Genomic DNA, 21651 nt, shown 5'->3' with positions numbered 1-21651 from the left:
CGTCCACCCACCGGGTTGCTGGAAGCAGAGGGGCGAGGCCTACCTGCGAGATGTTGATCTTGGAGCCCTTGGCTCCCGACACCACCATGGACTTGAAGTTGTTGTACTCGGAGAGAGACTTCTGGGCGGAGGAGCCGGTCTTGTCTCGGGCGTCGTTCAGGATCCTGTTGACCTGGTTCTCAAAGGTCTGCCGCAGCGTGTTGCCGGGGGTGGGCTCTAGCTCGTTGTTGTGGGCCTTCTCGATCACCTGGAGTCAGGTGGGGAAAGGGGGAGGGAGTCTCAGAATGGGCCCCTTCCCCCCCGGACAAAGCCAAGCCCACCCAAGGCTATGGGATTGCTCTCCATCCTTCCATCCTACCCAAAGACAACCCTCCCTTCCCTTGCCAAAATAACCCAGAGATGCATTTTAAATAAAAGGACACATTCTACTCATGTAAAAACATGCGGATTCCCGGACCTTCCGCAGGCCGGATTTAGAAGGCAATTGGGCCGGATCTGGCCCACGGGCCTTATATAGAATAAAAGTAACTTTTAGAAGACATCTGGGCGGCTGAGTTTCCCCAGCCGCCCAGAGTGGCTCCCAATCGAGTGTTAAAAGCAATACAGCTTTAAATATTAAAAACTTCCCTAAACAGGGCTTCCTTCAGATGTCTTCTAAAAGTTAGATAGTTGTTTATTTCCTTGACCTCTGATGGAAGGGCGTTCCAGAGGGCGGGTGCCACTACCGAGAAGGCCCTCTGCCTGGTTCCCTGTAACCTCGGTATACTGGATCTCAGTTTGCCTACCCCTCCTTAGGTTGCCTATCCCTGGTTTAGAGTGTCGGCCTAGGGTTCAAATCTCCACTCGGGTGCGAAGCTCACAGGGTGGGCCGTGGGCCTTGGGCCTGTCACTGCCTCCCTCAACCTAACCTACCTCAGAGGGTTGTTGTGAGGGAGAGAGGAGGGCTAGGTGAGCCACCCTGAGGTCCTTGGAGGAAAGGTGGCATATAGATACAATGAATAAACAAACCCATCTTTGCTGGATCCCACATAGCTCTGTGAAAACCATCTCTGTAAGGAACTGACAGTATTCCCCTTACTCCACCCTGACGCACCCCTTGAAAACTGCCGATGGTCTTGGTGAACCTGGTTCACCATCTGCTGTAGCAATCATGCGTGTGCTCCGCTAGGTGCTGTGCGACTTTTAACTGCATTGTTTTTTAACACACGTGCTGCAGGCCACCCAGATGAAACCTGAGGACCACAGTTTGGGAACCTCTGGTGTCGATTCCGCCCCCCCCCCCGGCACCCAATCTACAGGCCAAGGGCACTGCTGTTGTTTCAGGTGGATTCAGAAGGAAGCACACTGTGGCCCTGAGCTCAGGTCCTTAACTGCTATGGCGAAATAAGCCCCGGTGAGGAGCCCCTACCCACTCTGCCCTCGTTCCCTGAGAGCTCCTATCCCCCTCTCCATGCGCTCGTCCCTTTTGGTGCAGAGTCCTGCTCCCCTCCGGCTCGTACCTCTATGACATCCTGCTTGGCCTTCTTGATGGTGTTCTGAATGTCTTGGTAGGTCTTGGCATCAGCAATGGAGTCCCCGATCCCAATGGTGTGGCCTGCCAAAGAGGGGGAAAGAGGCTCAACACCAGAAAGGGAGCACAAGAAAGCCGGCGTGGCCTAGTGGTTAGCGACAGGCTACAGCCTGGGAGACGAGGGCTCAGATCCCTGCCCAGCCATGAAGCTCACAGGGCGACTCACAGCCTAACCTACCTCAAAGGGCTGTGGGGTTTAAATGAGGGAGGTGTACCAGGTAGGCCACTTTCAGCCCCTCAGAGAAACAGAGAGGTTATACGGGCAATAAATCAGGGGTTTCCCAAACTCGGGCCTTCGCCTGCTCTTGAACTACAACTCCCATCATCCCTAGCTAGCAGGACCCGCGGTCAGGGATGATGGGAATTGTAGTCCAAAATCAACTTGAGAATTGTTGCATTTCAGCCTCTGACAGTGGAGTCAGAGCACATAACCCTCTATGTGACTTTTGAGTTACAATGAAATAAATAACGATGATGCAGGGAACCAGTTCGTGCCTAACTGAGGAGGCCCAAGGTAGGTGCAGTCGAGCAAGTAATGAGTTAAATCAGAACCCCAACACTGCAACCAACAGACTCCTCTGGAGGAAGAAGAAACCATGGGGGTGGGGAATAGGTAAAGGGACCCCTGACCATTAGGTCCAGTCGCGGACGACTCTGGGGTTGCGGCGCTCATCTCGCTTTATTGGCCGAGGGAGCTGGTGTACAGCTTCCGGGTCATGTGGACAGCATGACTAAGCCACTTCTGGCGAACCAGAGCAGCGCATGGAAACGCCGTTTACCTTCCCGCTGGAGCTGTCCCTATTTATCTACTTGCACTTTGACGTGCTTTCGAACTGCTAGGTTTGCAGGAGCAGGGGCCGAGCGATGGGAGCTCACCCCGTCGCGGGGATTCGAACCGCCGACCTTCCAATCAGCAAGCCCTAGGCTCTGTAGTTTAAACCACAGCGCCACCCGCGTCCCTTGGGTGGATACCACCCCCCCCCACCAAAACCACGAAGTTACACCACCCAGCTCACCTTCAATCAGCAGCCAGTTGTTGATAACTGTCTGGATGTTGCTGTAAAAGAGGCGGGTGACATCGTGGCCCATCTCCAGGTAGGAGATGTGGACCAGGGAGCCGGCAGAGGTGCCCAGAGACTTCTTGCAGAGGATGCCCATGATCAGCTCCCCGTTCTCCACGATGACCTAAGGAAGAGAGGGGAAAGGAGAGCGACGGAGGAGCGTGAAGCTGGTGGGGACGGCTAGCAAATCTGGAGGTTTTAGGATTAGAGTGCCTCTTGTGCTGTTTTCTTCAATGCTGAAGTCAAGAAACAAAACTCTTGTCTTGCGAGGAAGGAACCGGACATACAGTCATACCTTGGAAGTCCAAAATGTTTGGAAACCGAAGCGTGGCTTCTGATTGGCTGCAGGAAGCTCCTGCAGCCAATCGGAAGGCATGGAAGCCCCATCGAACGTTCAGGTTTGTGGCGTCCGGGAGCCAAAACGTTCCAAGAACTAAGCTGTTTGAAAACCAAGTTAGCACTGTATTTATTCTTGATGGCCAAAGAGTATCTCAGGCCATGTGCTGGATTTTTGCATGTGTTTCGTTTAGAATAATAAAAAATAACTTTATTATTTATACCTGACAAATCCGGCTGGGTAAAATACCTAAATATCCACTGCCTTTCTGTGTGAAACTACAGTTCACGAAAAGTGAAAATTAATTCATGGTAAGTATAATCAGCACCTTTGGAATTAAGAGAGCACAAGTCCTGGTTTCTGCCAAATAACAACCTGAGCTCCGTCGATAAGAGCACGAGACTCTTAATTTCAGGGCTGTGGGTTCGAGACCCACGTTGGGCAAACGGATTCCTGCATTGCAGGGGGTTGGGCTAGATGACCCTTTTCAACTCTGCAACTCTGTGAAACTCCATGAGACCCTACTGCGGTCTGCTGGCTGGGGGCTTGTGGTTCAAAACATCAGGAGGCGGCCAAGGCTGGTGAAGTCTCTGCCTTCCAGCTCCTGCCCCAGAGGCCTGCCCCACCAACAGTACCTTGGTGTCTCCGGGAGAGATGTGCTTGTAGGGGCCACTGTCCTCGTCGTCCGGGTGGGTGCTGTGCGTACGGATGCAGTTAATGTGTCCTGGGATGATGAGGGAGAAGATCTGCTTCCCGGTCCAGAGCGGGCGAGGCTTGAGGATAGCCGGCTGGGGCACTTTGCCATCCCAGGTGGAAAGGAACATCAGCAGGTTCATCACCTCGCCCTGAAGGGGAGAGCAGGAAAAGGGAAGCGGAGTGTTTATTGCCCGGCTTTCCCCCATGAAATGGGAATGTTTCATGCTTAGAACCCGACATCTCCCTACTTCAAACCACCAAGCCTTACTAAAGCAGGATTTGCTACAAGCACAGGAAAAGGGGAGAGCGAAATTGCCCCCTTTGTGCAGAATAATCTGATAAAACATGTGGCATGGATCTAGTTCCGACGCTAAAGCCCACTGGAAGATTCAGGACAGGTCAAAATAAAACCCTGCTTTACACAGTGCTAAGTCAAACTATAAAAGGGACACGGGTGGGGCTGTGGGTTAAACCACAGAGCCTAGGGCTTGCCGATCGGAAGGTCGGCGGTTCGAATCCCCGCAATGACGGGGTGAGCTCCCGTTGCTTGGTCCCTGCTCCTGCCCACCTAGCAGTTCGAAAGCACGTCAAAGTGCAAGTAGACAAATAGGTACCGCTCTGGCGGGAAGGTAAATGGCGTTTCCGTGCGCTGCTCTGGTTCGCCAGAAGCGGCTTAGTCATGCTGGCCACATGACCCGGAAGCTGTACGCCGGCTCCCTTGGCCAGTAAAGCGAGATGAGCGCCGCAACCCCAGAGTCATCCACGATTGGACCTAACAGTCAGGGGTCCTTTTACCTTTACCAAGTCAAACTATGGAACTCCCTGCCACAGGGGGCAGTGATGACCAACTTGGATTAGACAAATTCACGGAGGATGAGAGAGTTATTGAAGGCTGTGCTTTGCCTCCACCACTGGAGGCAGAAATGCTTCTGAAGGCCTGTTGCTGGAAACCGCAGGAGGGGAATGTGGTCTGGTGACGCTTGCAGGTCTCCTGCAGGCACCTGGTTGGCCACTGTGAGAACAGGATGCTGTGCTGGATTGGCTCTTAAGCCATGCGTAAGTAAGGCTGCCTCTGCAGAACCGGCCCTCACCCTCTCTAGGAAGACGTCTCTCTTGGTGAACTTGCGGACCGCCGTCAGGGTGTCCTGCACGATGCCCATGACGGGCCTGTTGGACTGAGGCGTGACAATCATACGGGGCACCATGGCCAGCTCTTGGATCTCCGCCCGCGTCTCCAGGGACTGGGGAAGGTGCAGGTTCATCTCGTCGCCGTCAAAGTCGGCATTGTACGGGGTGGTGACACTGGTGGAGAAGAAGGGAGAGATTGAGAACAATGGAGGGCAGTACCAAGAAGGAAACTGTACAGGTGCTTGCCTGAGTTTGCAGAGAGGGAAAAGGCAGGGCTGGGGAGCAGCTGGGTCAGGTGGCTTTGGAATCCCTTTCCAAAAAATAAGCTGATCCTTTCCTGCCCCCCTTTTTCGAGCTAGCCCCTTATCTGCGCACGCAGTGAAACATGCACAGAGAACCGCGCCTTCTTCCCCACCTGAGATTGAGGCGAAAGGTGGACCACGGCAGGATTCGCACTCTGTGCCCCATCATGGACATCTTGTGCAGCGTCGGCTGTCGATTGAAAATGACGATGTCGCCGTCGCACATGTGCCGTTCGACCTGGAAGGGGAGATCAAGCAGGAGGACTGTTGGTTTGCCACCTCGAAGGATGAGCAGGAGGACTGGAGGGAGCAGGGGGAGGGAGACTGCAAAATGCACATGGAATCTTCCACAGCCAAACTTATTCCAAGTACTGAATCCGCAAATTCTGAAAACTTTTATCATTTGCATGGGTGCACGTTGATGTCGCACGAGGAAGCACCAGTGAAATAGGACACAACCCAGCCTCAAGAAGCCTGTATATTTATTATATAATGGAGTGAAGGGGAAATATTTTTTCAGACTGAGGGCGATATTCCTTTCTGGGGAAACTCCCAGGGGCCGCATGCCAGGGGCAGGCAGGGCTAGAGAAAAACTGGCAAAGCAACAAATTTAAGTATTTACCTTTTTAGGCTATGCTCACTCACTCATCAGTCTTTATCCTCTCTCCAGGCAAGAAAGAGGCATTATCAGAGCTCAAGGGCTCATCCCAGCAAGGCAAAAAGACCGAAGAAGCATGAGGGGGAAGGTCAGTGACAAGGGTGGCCTGTCCAGAGTCCCGAGTGCGAGACACCTGAATGCCCACTCTGCTTGCTGCAATGATTTCTAGCTTACTACGGAAATAATGTTAAGGAAAGCCTGGCTTTTGGATCAGGCCAAGGGCCACCCAAGCTCAGCAGTCTGTTCTCACAGTATCCAACCAATGCCTATTAATAAAATAACAAAAACAACGAACAATAATAATTTGCATTCTGCCTTTGATATGTAGATCCAGGGGTGCAAACCTGAATAAAATATTGGGAGGGCCCAGGTAAGCCCCACCCTGCATAATTGATCACAGCACCATTTGAATGGCAATGCCTGTAAGCTTTTTTTGGGGGGGGGGTCCTGGCCCCCTCAAATATTTCATTGGAGGAGGGACCAAAGGATCGTCAGCTCCTGGGAGTTGGCTACTATGCGTAGACCGCAGGGTGGCTTGCAAAACATAAAAATACAATATGGAAAACACGAAGTTCATAATGAAAAAGGTTAACAGAAACCAATACCCCCCCCCAACACATTTAAAAGGGCATCGGATGTTAATCAGCCAAAGGCCTGATTGAAAAGGAATGTTTTTGCCAGGCGCTTAATGAAGTCACCAGATGAGCCTCTCTGGGGGGAGAATTTCCCTACCCGGCTTGCCCCACATGGGAAGAAGAGGAGGAGTTTGGATTTGATATCCCGCTTTATCACTACCCGAAGGAGTCACAAAGCGGCTAACATTCTCCTTTTCCCTTCCTCCCCCCACAACAAACACTCTGTGAGGTGAGTGGAGCTGAGAGACTTCAGAGAAGTGTGACTAGCCCAAGGTCACCCAGCAGCTGCATGTGGAGGAGCGGAGACACGAACCCGGTTCCCCGGATTATGAGTCTACCACTCTTAACCACTACACCACACTGGCTCTCAAGGTTTGCAAAGAGCGATACGCCCCCAAAACCTTTGGTCTCCCTCTCTCCCTCTGGCATTTCCCAACTGTCCCATTTGCTCGAATTTGCCCAACTTTAAAGCAACGCTTGGGCGTGGTCACTCACAAAAAGGCCACCTGAGTCTATCGGAATGGAAGAGGCTACAAGACCTGCAGCTCACACAATGCTTTTCTTTTAATGCTGGCGGATGAATCGGAGAATTGTAGGTTTCTGCTGGCAGAACAAGCAAGAGGGCTCCCCTTCTTTGGTCTTTGGCTTACTCCGGGGTGGGAGGGGGCCGTGATTCTCCTACCCAACTTCGTCTCATCTCCCCAGACCGAGCTTCCTGCCAGCGCCCCCAGCGGAACTGACCTTGTACCCTATCTGCAGGTGGAGGTCGCTGGGCTTGGGGTGGAAGCGGAGGTCGATCCTGTCGCCGTTGTCCCGGATAATGTACTTGGCTCCGGGGTACTGGCTGTTCCCCCTGCGCACCAGCTCCTGCAGCCTAGCGGAGGCGGAGAGGGGTTAGCCGGCATTCGGGGCGCGAGGCACCTGAGCGCACCAGATGCGGGGTGGGGTGGCGAAAGGGGGCTCACCTGTCAATGTTGAAGGGCGTCACAATCTCGGCGAAGGTCATGTTGGCCGCGATGGAGCGGGGCACGCCCACCTGGTCGATGGAGAGGTTGGGATCTGGGGTGATGACCGTCCGGGCCGAGAAGTCCACTCGCTTTCCCATCAGGTTCCCTCGCACGCGCCCCTCTTTCCCCTTCAGCCTCTGCTTCAGGGACTTCAGAGGCCTCCCCGATTTCTGCATGGCCTGGAAATCAAGAGGTTGGAGGAAAGAAAGCGTTACTCTCTTACAAAAGCCGGTGGGCAGGTGGGGAACATGAAAAGTGCAAAGAATGGCTTCCTTTTGCCTGTGGGGCAAGCAGGACGAACTTCCCACTCAGGACACTCATCCTCCACTGACTGGGAACCGCTCTTATGACTTCTAAGTAAGGGAAACTGGTCAACTTTCTAATCTAAATCAAGGCAGGACAATCCGAGGGGTTAAGAACAGAGTGAAACTCTGCTATCCTTTTTTTTAAAAAGTAATTTTTATTCATTTTGTCAGATATAAAAAGATAACAAACATACATGAAAAAACATACATTTACTTCCGCTTGAGCGCGGACGGGTGATGGCCGACTATAACATCGCTCCAATTCTCACGGGGTAATTAAAGGCTGTGATGGGAGTAAGCAGCCCCCCAAATCTCCCCAGGGGCCATGGGAAGACGCTGCCTCACCCACGGATGCCCATTAACTCTGCTCTGAATTCCGAGGAAGAAAGGGGGGAGGGCTTGGGTGGAAAGCCCCCCGAGAGAATTCGGCACTCCCGGAAGTTACCCCGCCAGTGCTTGAGTTCCAATACTTAAAATGAATAATTAGATATTAAGTTTTGGACATGCTTCAGACAAGAAGGAGAAAAAGTATTCTGCTAAACAATCCAGCCACTGAGAAGACAAGAAAGATCAAAAGGAAGATTTCAATTCAAAAAAAAGAAAAAAAGAAAGCAATATATAATTCAGAAAAAGAAAGTATTATGAAAATTCTGCTATCCTGTCCAACAGGTATGTGATTTTGTGTGTCTCTGTATCAATACCTCTCCTAGTTCACTCAATGTATTTTTGTGTCTCAGGAGACAATGGAAGGGTTCTGCCTTCAGGGGTGAAGACAAACTTTTGGAGAGTTACAGCGCTGCTGAACAACAACTCCATGCCGACAGGGGCTGATGGGAGTTGTAGTCCGTGTGGGCTATCCCTGGCTTATGCGGTACATCATCTTCAACCACCACCAACCAGGCTGCCCTCCAGCTGCTTTGGACAACAACTCCCATCAGCCACACAAAGCGCAACTGTGCCGTCGGGGGCTGATGGGAGTTGAAGTCCGGAGCGCCGGAAGGGCAGCCAAGCAGGTGAAGACTGCTCTAACGGAGCCTATCTGCCTCTAATGAAATGTGAATAAATACCAACAACCAAATTGACACAACTTTTGGGTTCCCACTCCCCATTTCTGTCCAAACCATGGAAGCGCCCCCCCCCCGAAAGTCTCCTGTAATCAGAATGAAGGCAAATATCGCTCCAGACCAACAGACCTGGGGACTGGGGAGGCCTCCCCCAAAAGATGGGTTTGCCTGTGGAGGGAGGAGGCATCGCAGCCTACCTATGGATCGCTGGCTCCTCTGCGAAAGAGGGGCGGCTGCAGATTTCTACCCTGCTAGGGGTAGGCAGGGCCCCCCCAAGCACTTACGCGGGGCAGCCCAGGCAGCTCGTTGTCCACCATGGTGGCCACGTGGAACTGCAGCAGCTTGACGTCTTCGGCAATGACGTGGGCGGCCGCTCCGTTCTGCTCGTTCCTCCGCAGCTGGTTGTTGATCTTCACGATGTCGGCCAGCTTGTGGGTCAAGTCGTCCTGGGTGGGGAGAGGAAAGTAACAGCCTGTCAGGGCAGGCAAAAGGAGCCAACCTGGACCCGGCAATCCTCACTGGAGGCTTCTTCGTGTGCTCCTTCCGCAGGAAGTCTGGAGGGTGGCCACACAACAGCAGGACTTTTCAGTGGTGGCTCCCTGCTTATTGAACGCTCTCCCCAGGGAGGCTCGCCCGGCGTGATCATTACGTATCTGCAGGTGCCAGGCAAAAGCATTTCTTTGTGCTAGGCCTTTGGCTTTCATACATGGTCTCTTATAAGTGAGATAGATGTTTTAATCCAGCTTTTTAAACAATAGAATTGTCTTTTTCTTTTCTTTTCCTGTTTTAATAAATCTGGCTGTTTTTGTTTGCTTAACATTTCACATTGCTTAAGAGCTACTTCGTTAAATAATAATAAAATAATGATGATGATGATAATAATATTAATAAATAATAATAATAATAATAATAATAATAATAATAATAATAATTTATTTATACCCCGTCCATCTGGCCGGGTTTCCCCAGCCACTCTGGGCGGCTTCCAACAGATTAAATTGCAATAGTCTATTAAACATTAAAAGCTTTGCTAAACAGGGCTGAGGGAAGTTGGCCTTTTTGATATATTTTTGTTGCAAGCCATTGGCTAATTATCATTTGAATGGCTGCATATGACATACGAAAACAGGACCCTTCAGGATCCGGCCAATGGCCCATCTAGCCCAGCATCCTGTTCTTACAATTGCCAACCAGATGCCTGTGGGAGACCTGCATGCAGGATTCGAGCACAGGAGCCCTCTCCCGCTCCTGTGGTTTCCAGCAAGCAGCATTTAGAAGAATTACTGCAGTTTTTCCCAAAGTTAGGTCTCCGGCTATTGTTGGACTACAGCTCCCATCGTGCTTAGCTAGCAGGATCAGTCATTAGGGATGATGGGAGCAAGAGCTGAGGACCCAAAGTTTGGGAAACGTTGCGTTTCTGCCTCTGGCAGTGTGACTTTTGAGTTGGAACAAAGCTTACTCTCCCCCCCCCCCCCAAGTCCACCCTTGGGCCCATACCTGATTCCTGGCAGAGCCTTGCATGACGACAGCGGGACGAACAGAGAGTGGTGGGACCGGGAGAACCGTGCAGATCATCCACTCGGGCCTGGCGAACTTGGGGTCCATGCCGAGGATGAAGCACTCCTCGTCCGAGATGCGCTTGAAGATCTCGTGCACCCGCTCGGGGCTCAGCAGAATCTTCTTCTCCTGAGAGTCCTCGTTCACGTGCTTCCACTCGGCGTAGAGCTCCAAGCCCGACCGCCGGATCCTCGGCTGGTAGCGCCCGCAGCCGCCGTGACCCTGGATAAAAGGGGCAGCAACGGGGCAAGGCTGTCAAGGTCGATCAGGGGTCCCCTCCAAATGCCGTGGGCCTAGGGTAGCATTCCTCAAAACTGGGTCTCCTGCTGTTGGACCAGAACTCCCATCATCCCTGGCTAGCAGGACTAGTGGTCAGGGGTGCTGGGAGCTGTAGTGTCCAACAACAGCAGGAAACCCACTGCCCTAGTGGCACATTAGGAACTCTTAAGGAACCGTCACAGGTGGTTAATGATAAAACCTTCCAACTCTACAATTCTGCGATTCTATGATCTGGGTCCACAGCAGTCCAGAAGGCAGAAAAGAAGAGTGTTATGAGGCTGACATGCAACATCTTACAAGCTGAACCAACCCCACTGGCCTGCGCAGCCGATTTGCGGTCCTGACCTTTTCCTTCGTGATGTCCTCATCGCCTTCGGCCTGCTCCACTCCAAACTTGTTGTCCATCTCCTCCCCACCTTCGCAGATGTTCTTGCCTTTGCAAAGGTCGTAGACGTGGGTCAAACGCTTCTTCGGTTGCCCTTTGGATTTGGCCAGGATGTCTTTGATCTTCGGGTTGTTCTGCAGCGAGGAGAAGAACGGGGCGTTCCCCCCAAATAATAAAGAGTGTGATTAGCCGTGCCAGATTTTGGTTTCTTTTGAATGACCACCCAAACCCAACATCCTCAATACTACGGGGTATAGAAAAAGTCATTTTACAGCTACTGCAATTGTAAATTGGACTATAACTCCCATTATCCACGACTACCAACAAATGTGAGAATATCCCACTATTCGCCATAGCTCTTGGGAAGTAGGCCTCACATCACAGGGGACATGGGCAGGCTGGGAAGGGATGCAAACAGGCCTTTCTTGCTGCAATGACAAGAACACTCCACAGATACCAGTATTCTGTTCTCTTAGGGTGAATCCATATTATTCTGCCATCCTGAGCGGTTCAATGTGGGGGTTCCTACACCCAAAGTGTTTGGAGTCAGAATCAGGGGAAACAGAAGACCTTTGAACTGAAGCTGAACAAAGGGAAGGGGAGGGCTGACACAAACAGGGCCTTCTTGGGAGTGGCACCTATTCACCTTGTGTCATAATGGCTCTTTTTTCAGAACTAGATAAAAAAATGTTTTTACTGTATTTCCCCTAGTTCTGGTTCTCAGTGGCTACTAACGCTGATTATTTCAAGTAACCCTTAAGGTTACTGTAGCTGATGGAATTGTTTTGAGTTGTGAGGCAGCTTATGAATTATATACTGAAAGGTGAGATTAAAAACAATAATGGATGATTGCCCACAAAGAAGCCACACAAGGCTTTGACACACAGGCAGGTATCACTGAGAGCAGAACGTAGAGTTAGGAGGAAAATATATTGGTCAGCCCTAAGGCTTGTCAACGCGCTCACCTGGTCACCTGTGGCAAGTAACCAAGGGCCAATTAGAAAGGAAATTGTTTGTGGACAGAAAATTAGATTAGTTCTCTTCTTTGAAAAGCCACAGGGGAGCACAGCCAGGAAGGCTGTGGCGCCCTGAATGGGACAAAGTATTCCCAGTGTGTTCTGACCAAGGCAGAATAGAATGGGACTATCACTTCCCTTGATCTGTACTAGACTTCTGTTGATGCAGCCTGGAATAGCATCAACTTTTTTTTTTGCTGCTGCTGCGGACTCATGTTTAGTTTGCGGTCCGATCAGACCCCTGGATCCTTTTCACATGTACTGCTAGCAAGCCAGGTGTCCCCCCCCCGTCCTATATTCGTGTAGCTGGTTCTTCCTAAGTGCATAACCTGAAATGTTACCAACTGAAATTCATTTTGTTACTTTGGGCGCAGTTCTCTAATCTGTTAAGGTCATTTCTGAATCCTGATTCTGCCTTCTGTGACATTAGCTACTAGTTTGGTGTTATCTGCAAATTTGATGAGCATCCCCTCAATTCCTTCATCATTTATATTGATGTTGAACAACAATGGGCCCAGGACGGAACCCTTCAGCACCCCACTTGTCACTCCCCACCCCCCCAGGATGACCATGAACCATTAACGAGTACTCTTTGGGTTCGGTCAGCCAACCAGCTACAAATCCACCTAACAGTTCCCTCGTCCAGCCCACATTTCACCAGCTTCCTTGTGAGAATATCACGGGCGACTTAGTGAAAAGCCATACTGTTCTCGGCTATTCACTGGCCTGAGCTCGTTTCTAAGGCTGTCCAGCAGCTCCAGCCATTACTCACAGAGTCAACCAGCAGCTTGGAGCAGAAAAAGCAGACGCAGCGGAGAACCTTCATCGTCTTGCCCAAGAAGCCGACGTGGAAGACAGGCTTGGCCAGCTCAATGTGTCCGAAATGGCCGGGGCATTCTGTCATGTTGCCTGCCGGAGAACAGATGGAAGGGGAAATCATGAGCCCCTCCGACTCCCAGATTCTGAGACTGGCCCCCTCACCCCCTTCCCGAGAACCGGTTTTCCTAGTGAGGCCCCAGCATAGTCCCCCCCAGCCTGGTACCGTGTGGCTGGGGCTGCTGGGAGTTGTAGCACAAAACACCTGGCGCGCTGCCCTAAGAACCCACCTGCACAGGTCTGGCACCGCCCTGTCCTTTCAATGACACCCTGTCGAGGGTCCATCAGGCCCCCCAGCTTGGGGCGGCCCCCTTCTGTTGTCTCAGGGTATTTGATCCCCCCTTCTGTCACCGACATCCGTTTCTAGAAGGAGAAAAAAGAAAGCAGAATCAGTATCAGCCAAGTCATCAGGGTGTGGGGAAGCCAGGCGTCAAGAATGGGGACCCAAACGGCATCAAAAGGCCCTAGAAGAAGAAGAAAAGAATGATATCTAGGTTGGGAGATACAAGGAACAGAAGCACATAGGGCTTTTTATTTATTATGTCACTTCCCTAACAGTCCTCTAAAAACCATTACTAGGAAAACAAAGCGTTTGTAAGTTAAGTGAAGACTACCAGAAGGACACCTTCCATTCAGGAGTGAATTTACTGCAGGGATAAAACAACTTCACAAACTTTACAGCCTGCCCTAGTTCTCCACATCAACAAGGCAAAAATGAAAGAAGGTAGCAAACCTCTACCTGTATTATGTACAGGAAGACCCATTTCATCAGTTTTCTCTCCCCACACAGAAGGGGCTTTCTGAGATTTTAATGGGAGACAAGCAACAAACGCTACTTAAAATGCAGGATCTGAGAACAAGTTTTAAGGAGAGCCTAAGGCCAGCTGAATCGAAACTAACTTGTTGTGTGTTTCACGTGGAAACAAATAAAAACCGCAAAGTTCTTTCAAAATGCAGTCTTGGAGTCAGTGGAGCAAATGTAATGTAATATGCATGTTCTTCAGCATAAAGATGCCAACATGGACTGTGCTGCCATTCCTTTGAAAACAAATCGGGATTTTTTGATAAAAGGTGGTATATAAATCAAATTAATAATAAACGTCCCAGCAGCAAAATTACTCAAAAGTTAGAACCTTAACGAAAAAATGGTAAGGAAATCCACTTAGGCACCCCAGGGTGTCCAATGAACAGAGTTTTGTTGCACTTTTAACATCTGCAAACTGGTGGGAAAAGGCATTTGGCTGTCTTCTTGCAAACCAACATTTTTTGGGGTAGGGGGAGAGAACACTGTGCTCCCCCCCCCCCGGAAGGTGCAATCGATCTCCCTTTCCCACATAGGAAAGCCAAGCACATCCGCATTTTTTTCTTCTTTATTTCAGCATTGCCCTTCCACTATCCCAATGCGATAAAAGTCTGGAGAAAGTTCTTTAAAGACTCCACCACCCGGCCTCTTATTTTTTCGCACCACCACCACCTTCTTTAAATAAAAAAATATATATATAAAAACAGAGCGGCGCGCCACCCACCATCTCATCCGGGCTCAGGATGCCGAATTGCACGCGCTTGATGGTGCGCAGCGGGCACGCGCTGTCCCCGGACGGCGCTCCCCCGTGCATCTTTGCACACTTTTTTTTCCGCCTCTCTCCGCCTTTTTGGGTGTCACGTGACGCAGACGCGGCGCTGCCTCCGCCTCAGTCGGCAGCCAGGAAGCAACAGCGGCCCCTCCCCCACACACTCCGGTTTCCACCGAGGCCCACGGCCTACCGAGCTCGCCCCGGGTTCGGGGGTCTCCCTCGCCGCCCGCGGACCGTGAGTCGGGGAGGTGTCGGCAGACTCAGCCGCGTCCCCCAACTCCGCCCCACCCGCGCGCGCACCCTCGCGACCACGTCCGGCCGCCTATCCCCTTCCCTCCCGTCTTCTCCCTCCGCGCTCTAAAGCGCGACTGAGCCAGCAGGCTCTCAGGCGCCGCCTTATATAGACTCTCCCCCCTGCACGGGGCTACAGGAGCAGAACGGCAAGGGCGAGGACGCGGAAGTGGGCGGCGCCGCGGCCTGCGTCCCCCTCCGAGCGGAGGAGAGGCGGAAGGGGGCGTGGCTAGACCGAAGTGGTTTGGGGAAGAAAAAAGCGGGCAGGGAGGCGCCTCAATCGATGGGGGTGCGGCTATACCAATTGAGTAAAAGGGCGGGGGGGGGAGAGTGCATTTGGCAAATCGATAGATCGCCTGTTTTTAGTTGGTACACATTACCGGGGCGGGGGGGGAGTGCCATTTGGGTTCATTGGGGATTGTTCCCGAGTAAAACAAGTTTAGGATGACAATCGGAGTCAAGGAAAGGGGGAAATTGACCAAAGTCAATCAGGACTTGTTGCAAACGTCAGCTTGAGCGTGTGACAGTAGGATTTTGCATTCGAAGAAGGGTTCTGTGTTACACAGAAGCCTGTCACTCGTTAATGCTCTTTGTTTTGTTTTTTGTTTCTGAAAATAAATGCAAAGCGTTTGCAAAACAAATAAAGGAATAACCAGGTTCACAATTTTGAAACCTTACTGCTTCCAACAGTTACAGGTAGTTAAACAGGTTTTCCACACCTATCAGCCTATCACCCATTCCCACCACCCTTACTATATATAAGGGTCTGGTGGTGACTTCTGTTTCAGTGTATCTGAAGAAGTGTGCATGCACACGAAAGCTCATACCAAGAACAAACTTAGTTGGTCTCTAAGGTGCTACTGGAAGGAATTTTTTTACTTTTTATTTTGTTTTGCTTCCAACAGTGGTATACGATTTAATCTGGAAAATCTGCTCTTACTGAGTTAGAAAGCCTTGTATGCGCAACCTTATCCTTTGCATCGGAATTGATTTCAATGGGACACGTGCTCCTAAATCAGATTGCAAACCCGCAATATACGTTTCCTTAATCTCTTCTTTCCTTCCTCCCCCCCCCCCCCCGCTTCTTGCTAATGGTTCGGTCTGCAAAGAAGGCGGAACCTCGCCCCAGTTCCGGCTGGTTTCGCGAGGGACTCCGCGTTCCTCATTGACTATTCATAAGCCGGGGAGGGAGGGAGAAATTAAAGAAGTGGGTGTGGCCATGTTCCGAAACTCGCCGAAAATGGCCGAAGGGGACCGAGGGTGGAGGAGCGGGGTTTCTCTCAGAGCCAGCTTTTGTCGAGAGTGAAGGGGAGGCGGATGGAACGCTCCGGGGAGTGGCCTTCAAAGCGCCGGGCTCGCGGATTTCACTTGGCCGGGAGGCGGCGCCAGGCTGCCCCGCCGCTCTCCCTTGGAAAGCCCGCGGCTTCGGGGCCTACCTCCGGAACTGAGGCCTTCGTGGGGGAGGCACCTAAAGCAGACTTTGGGGGTACGGAAGGCTAGAACTTACCTCGATTACGGGGGCGTGGGGGTTAGGAACACGGGAAATTTTTCCTGCCTAGATGTTGGATGGGGGGGGGTTCATATTTGGGGTCGTGGGATTGAGTGGGGGCTTTACTTACGAGGGGGGGCCCTTTAGCGGCATGGGGGGGATCCTGGCCCTCGGCGGTCGGTGTGTGCTGGTGAATGGTTTAGATTAGGTGTGTAGGAGTGAAAAAGTGGGGGAAATGATTGACTGGTCTTGTGGTTTTTTTGGGGGGGTTCTTGTGTTTTGGGGGGCCTTGGGAGAGCGAGGGGTGGATCTTTTCTGCTTGTGTGTGTGTGTGGGGGGGGGTCAGATAAATGTTTAAGATCTAAAGTTTTTTATTAGGGGACGAAGGAGTATCTCTGGAGATACTTGTGGGGGGAATAGGGTGAGAAAATGAGCAAATTCGGGAGGGGGGAAGCCCTGGAAAATATTGGGGGGCAGGGAGGGGGGGGAAATAAGGCAATTCTTCTGTGTTGGTGTCCAAGAAGACTTAAAATTTGGCATTTTCGACTGAGGAGAGTAAGAAGAATTAATTAGATTTCTGGAGCTATTTTTTTTTTGGTGGGGGGTTAGGTAGCAATATGGGAATTTGTGGTTTTTAATGGGGGAAATACTTGGGCAGTGATGGGGAAGGGCTTATGTGTGGGTGTTAAAAGAGTTCAGGTTGGCGGGGTTTTCGGTCTGGAAGCCAGTTTGCTTTTGGATGCTGCTGCTGCCCCCCCCCCAAAAAAAAATCAGAAGAAGGTGAGGTTTAATTGGTACCTGTGGGTTGGTGTGCGAGAATGGCCTTTAAGTTTTTGCGGAGTTAAAAAGGCTCCCTTGAAAGTTAAGGGTGTGTTGTTTTTTGGGGGAAGCCAGCTGCGTAAATGGGGATTTTGGAGACAAAAGCTGTGTGTGTAGGAAGCAGATTAAGAACTGCTTGCTGTTTTTGGTGCTGGGAGTGAGTGGAGGAGGGGATATTGGCTGAATATTTTGGATGGGAAGTAAGTGAGCTCCATTGGCATCGCTGCCACATCGTTTATTTGGATTTAAAAGATTATATTCCACCCTTCAGCAGAGGTGCCTGGGCAGGTTACAAAACTGATAAAATATCGCATTGTTTTGGGTTTTTTTAATACAAAAAATACCAACAACAACCCCATACACATTCTGAAAGCCTGGAAGATTTAATAGCACCTTTTTGCATGAAACAGTGTTGGCAGTAGATGAGACTCACTGAAGGAATTCACTGAATGGGGCATCACTTCTGAGAAGGTGCTCTGTGGGCAACTGGAGGAGCGTGAAGATTACCTGAATTCACAGAAAGGTTGGTAAAGGCGAGTAGGTTTTCCTTCAGGTGCTTGGTTCCTAAGCCGGTTTACCTGAAAGGGTAATTGGTTGTTTACAGAACTGAGAAAACACTTCACATTGTCTGTTGGTGGTAAAACTTTATACCGTAATCCTAGCTGACTTCTGGAACGTGTCAGGGTTTGGGGGGAAGGAACTTGTGGCTCACATACTGAGAATCAAAAGAAGTGGGTTGGTGTTGATGAAATTGGAATTACCGGTAAATATCGGGAGAGCAGAGAGACCAGAGCATAGGAAGTAAAAGACAGGAAGGGAGGTCTATGGTTGTGTAACTGGGTGACTTTGGTGTGAGTGTTAGAAGCTGGGGCTACAGATGAGGTAGGAAGAAGACCGTGCTGCTATCACCTGCATTCCACATTCTGAACTATCTCCTTTAAGATGCTACAAGTCTTTGTTTTTGCTCAAGGGGTGGTTTCACTTCAAGGGGTGGTTTCACTGTGGTTCCTGCACTGCAGGGTGTTTGAACTGGAGGGTCCCTTCCAACGCCACTATTTTATGAATGTGACTGCTCTTCTGGAAGAGTTTGCTATCCACTTGCAGGGAAAGCAATATATTCCTCAATTTAAAGAAAACAAAATAAAAAATTATGGATTTTAGGAAATGTAGATTGAATATTCAACCACTTAATATCGGGGGGGGGGGGAAGTGTGTGGAACAAGTCTCGGTGTTTCGCTTTCTGGGAATGGAGTTGAGAGATGGGTTGTAAAGACAGCGGAGAGGAGAATTGGGTGCACTCTTCCCACTTTGGACCAAATTTATGCCTCCAGGTGCTATAAGAAAGCAACAGATATTGTGCAGGATACTGTGCACCCCAGAAATGATCTTTTTTTCAGCTTCTGCCTTCTGGAAGGAGGTATAGGGTCATAAAGACCAGGACCAGCCACCTGAGAAATAGCTTTTATCCAAGAGCGATTTCTGTTCTGAATGCAACGAAAGGCAGTCTGTGAGGGAGGGTCTGTACTCAGATATGGGGTACCAGAGTTTTAGGGGTAAATTAGGGGAGGTATCAGAGTTTTTAGGGGGTTATTATGCAGAGGTGGGATGGGTGGGGATAGTAGGTTGATGGTTGTTGTAAGTTTGATGTAGATGTTCAATTTTGTTGTTCTGCATTGGACAATGACAATAAAGATCCTGTCCTATCCTATCTTGCACCCGCAGGTTGTGTTCACACAGAACACTTCCCCTTCCCAGGTGCCATACTTCTTGTCACCAGTGCAATTGCTTGACACACAAATCTTCATGGGGGAAAATGGAGAAGAACACTCCTTCCCCTCCAAATGTCCTCCTTTAATCTGGAGGGTGATGTCCTACAAATGTGGTTGGCCTCTGTCTCCCATCATGGACAGGGCACCACATTAATTTTCCCTCCAATGCAGCAGTGTGCTTAAAGGATGTTATTAATTGCAAGCCACTTTGAGTATATTATCCAGGGTAAGACACAGTGGATGGGGCCTGTAACAAGAAGCAGGTGTTGAGGGGCAGCAGAGTGGCTTGGATGTGGTGGCAGGGAGTGTGGTGACAAGGAGGCAGTAGGAGGACTTGGGGTAGGAAGGGGGAAACTGAGGTCCCAGCTGGATGAATTGTTTGTGGAGCCTTGAACACAGGAGCTACTTTAGTTGGGGAGGTTGGGAGACAGGCAGGAAGCTTCCTTTCCTTTTAAAGGTAAAGGGACCCCTGACTGTTAAGTCCAGCCGTGGACGACTCTGGGGTTGCGGGGCTCATCTCGCTTTACTGGCCAAGGGAGCCGGTGTTTGTCCGCAGACAGCTTCCGAGTCATGTGGCCAGCATGACTTAAGTCGCTTCTGGTGAAACCAGAGCAGCGCACGGAAATGCAGTTTACCTTCCCGCCGGAGCGGTACCTATTTATCTACCGTACTTGCACTTTGACATGCTTTCAAACTGCTAGGTTGGCAGGAGCAGGGACCGAGCAACAGGAGCTCACCCCGTCAACCTTCTGATCGGCAAACCCTAGGCTCTGTGGTTTAGACCACAGTGCCACCCGCGTCCCTTTGCTTTTAGCAAAGTGGAAATAGCTGTGTCTGTGGTGCAGAAGGGGGTGGCGGCATCTCGGAGGGAGGCTAGGGAACAGGTGGCAGTCAGTGAGTCTTTGTGATGATGTCAGGGCGCTGAGTTGGTCGTCGACTTCCTTTCTGCCAGGCACCTCCCGCGCATGCTGCCGTCCGCTAGGTGGCGCAGCTGCACCGCTTCGCCTCCGTGCTGTGCTTGCGGCCATCCCATCCAGATTGGGATTTGAGCCAGCGAAGCCAACACTGGAAATGGCTGCAAGGCCTTGGGCCTGCCTCAGCAAAAAGCAGGGGGCCGGGCTTCATCCTTCCCCGAGTGAACGCAAGCGCCTCCTTTTCTCTCCCAGGCTGCCTTCATATAGTCCGCTGGTAACTCCCCAGCTGGCACTGGGTCTGGGTGCCAGCTGTTTGGTAATGCTAGGGGCGTGTGGAGGCATTCGCAAACAGGGAGGAGGCTAAGCAACCAAGTAGATCCACAGGGCGGGGCGAGAGCTCTTGGGCTGCAGAGGACTTGCTGAAAGTCAGAAAAGAAGAGGTTGCTTGGAATGGGGAATGTCCATGTAAACGTTAATGCTTTTAAGAAAAACGCTTCTTTGGCGTAACATGTGCATGTTATTGGGGGGTGGGTTGTACACACTGTAAAAAATGAAATTGGCTGTTCAGCTCTGGAGGGTGAATTCCAGTTTCCTGGACTAGCAAGGTTCTCCCCCCCCCCAACTCCCACCCCTCCTAAAAAAGAAGAAGCAATGGCATCAAAAGTAAGCTCTGTGAAGGGGGCCTGCCCTGCTATGTGCCCTTTAAATTAAAGACAGAGTGGCTAACCTGTGGCCCCTCCAGACACGGGCAGATTCCAACACAACAGTCAGGGGTGTCATCCAACAACATTTAGGTTCTCTTCCGTTCTTTCCCCATTCCTGACTTACAGGTGAATTCTGCAAAGGCTGAATGCCTTTTTGTTCCCTTGGGCAAACTCCCCCCCCCCCCTTTCTCCAGGCAAACTCTTCCATTCTCCTGAGGAGCCGGGTCTGATTTGGGCTCATAAATACGAACGCCATCTGGTTGTCACCGAAGTCTGATGCCTTAAAGTGCCTCTGATTACATTTGCATTTTAATGAGCTGATTGGAGCACGAGAGCCTTCTTCTGGGGCTCCCGCGGTGGCAAAGCCCACTTTGCAGTTGCCCCACCTGTGTCGGAGTCTGTTTTTATAATCAAATATTGTGAATAAATTGCCTTTAAAAAGAAAAAGAAAACATGACTTAAGTCTCTTGTGGTGTTTTTGCTTGTGAGTGTGTTTTTGCTGGAGTGGGTGTCAGCTTCCTGGATCACACCCTCAGGGTGCTGCTCATGTAAGTGGCCATTGTTAAGAGGCCCTTGAGGTTTCTAGTCCTCATGCAGGAAAACAGTACTGTATGAGGCTTTTGCTGCAAGTTTAGTTCCCGAGGACGGGGGAAATGGAGGGCAACTGGAAGGCTTCAGATTCTGTGTTGTGTTGTTTTTCAGGCCTGAGCTGCTGAGTCACTGCTTAGGAATTTAGAAATATCAGCACTTGTGGTCAGCTCAGCTGCTGAAAGCGAGGTTGTTTGCACTGTGCAACCTGCCAGGAATTGTCTCTTAAAACTGGAAAAACCGCACACAATTTGCGGTGCATTGTGTTCTTAAGGTCTGTGTTGACTCTCAAGCAACCAAAGATGGAAGGGAGCCTTTGTAGGGCTGCCCTCTTCAGCATGCGTCAGGGGGCTCTGAGTGGAAGTGGGGGAGACACCTTTCACCCCAGCAGCTGCTGTGCTCATAGAAGCTAGCCTCAGGTAGCTGTCAGGAGGGTGAGCTGAGCACTCCTCTGTTCAAACCTTGCTATAGACAGCCTTAAGCAAGCCACTTGGATATAAGAGCTCTGCAGCTGCATCAGGTCAGTAGCCCATCCTGTTCTCATGGTGGGTAACCAGGTGGCCCCCATGTGAAGTCCGAAAGCAGGACCTGAGCACAACAGCACTTGTGGTTCCCAGCAGCCGGCGT

General features: G+C 50.8%; 1 protein-coding gene across 1 annotated transcript in view; it reads right to left on the bottom strand.

Moving 5' to 3' along the window:
* POLR2A (RNA polymerase II subunit A) overlaps positions 1–14689 on the bottom strand; it is a 31017-nt gene extending 16328 nt beyond the window's left edge. Inside the window, exons 1-14 of the mRNA XM_033171192.1 lie at positions 14403–14689; positions 13107–13239; positions 12773–12909; positions 10945–11118; positions 10261–10542; positions 9048–9209; positions 7353–7573; positions 7129–7261; positions 5208–5332; positions 4756–4966; positions 3604–3813; positions 2587–2755; positions 1500–1594; positions 44–247 (exon numbers count right to left, since the gene is read on the bottom strand). Of these exons, the coding sequence (XP_033027083.1) occupies positions 44–247; positions 1500–1594; positions 2587–2755; positions 3604–3813; positions 4756–4966; positions 5208–5332; positions 7129–7261; positions 7353–7573; positions 9048–9209; positions 10261–10542; positions 10945–11118; positions 12773–12909; positions 13107–13239; positions 14403–14492 (2346 nt within the window). The 5' untranslated portion in view covers positions 14493–14689. The remainder of the gene's footprint in view (positions 1–43; positions 248–1499; positions 1595–2586; positions 2756–3603; positions 3814–4755; positions 4967–5207; positions 5333–7128; positions 7262–7352; positions 7574–9047; positions 9210–10260; positions 10543–10944; positions 11119–12772; positions 12910–13106; positions 13240–14402) is intronic.
* Between the last annotated feature and the right edge of the window lie 6962 nt (positions 14690–21651).

The sequence above is a fragment of the Lacerta agilis genome, chromosome 14, assembly GCF_009819535.1.
Source record: "Lacerta agilis isolate rLacAgi1 chromosome 14, rLacAgi1.pri, whole genome shotgun sequence".
In the NCBI taxonomy this organism is placed as follows: domain Eukaryota; kingdom Metazoa; phylum Chordata; class Lepidosauria; order Squamata; family Lacertidae; genus Lacerta; species Lacerta agilis.
Note: the sequence above shows the minus strand (reverse complement) of the source record. Positions and strands in the feature narration are given on the sequence as shown.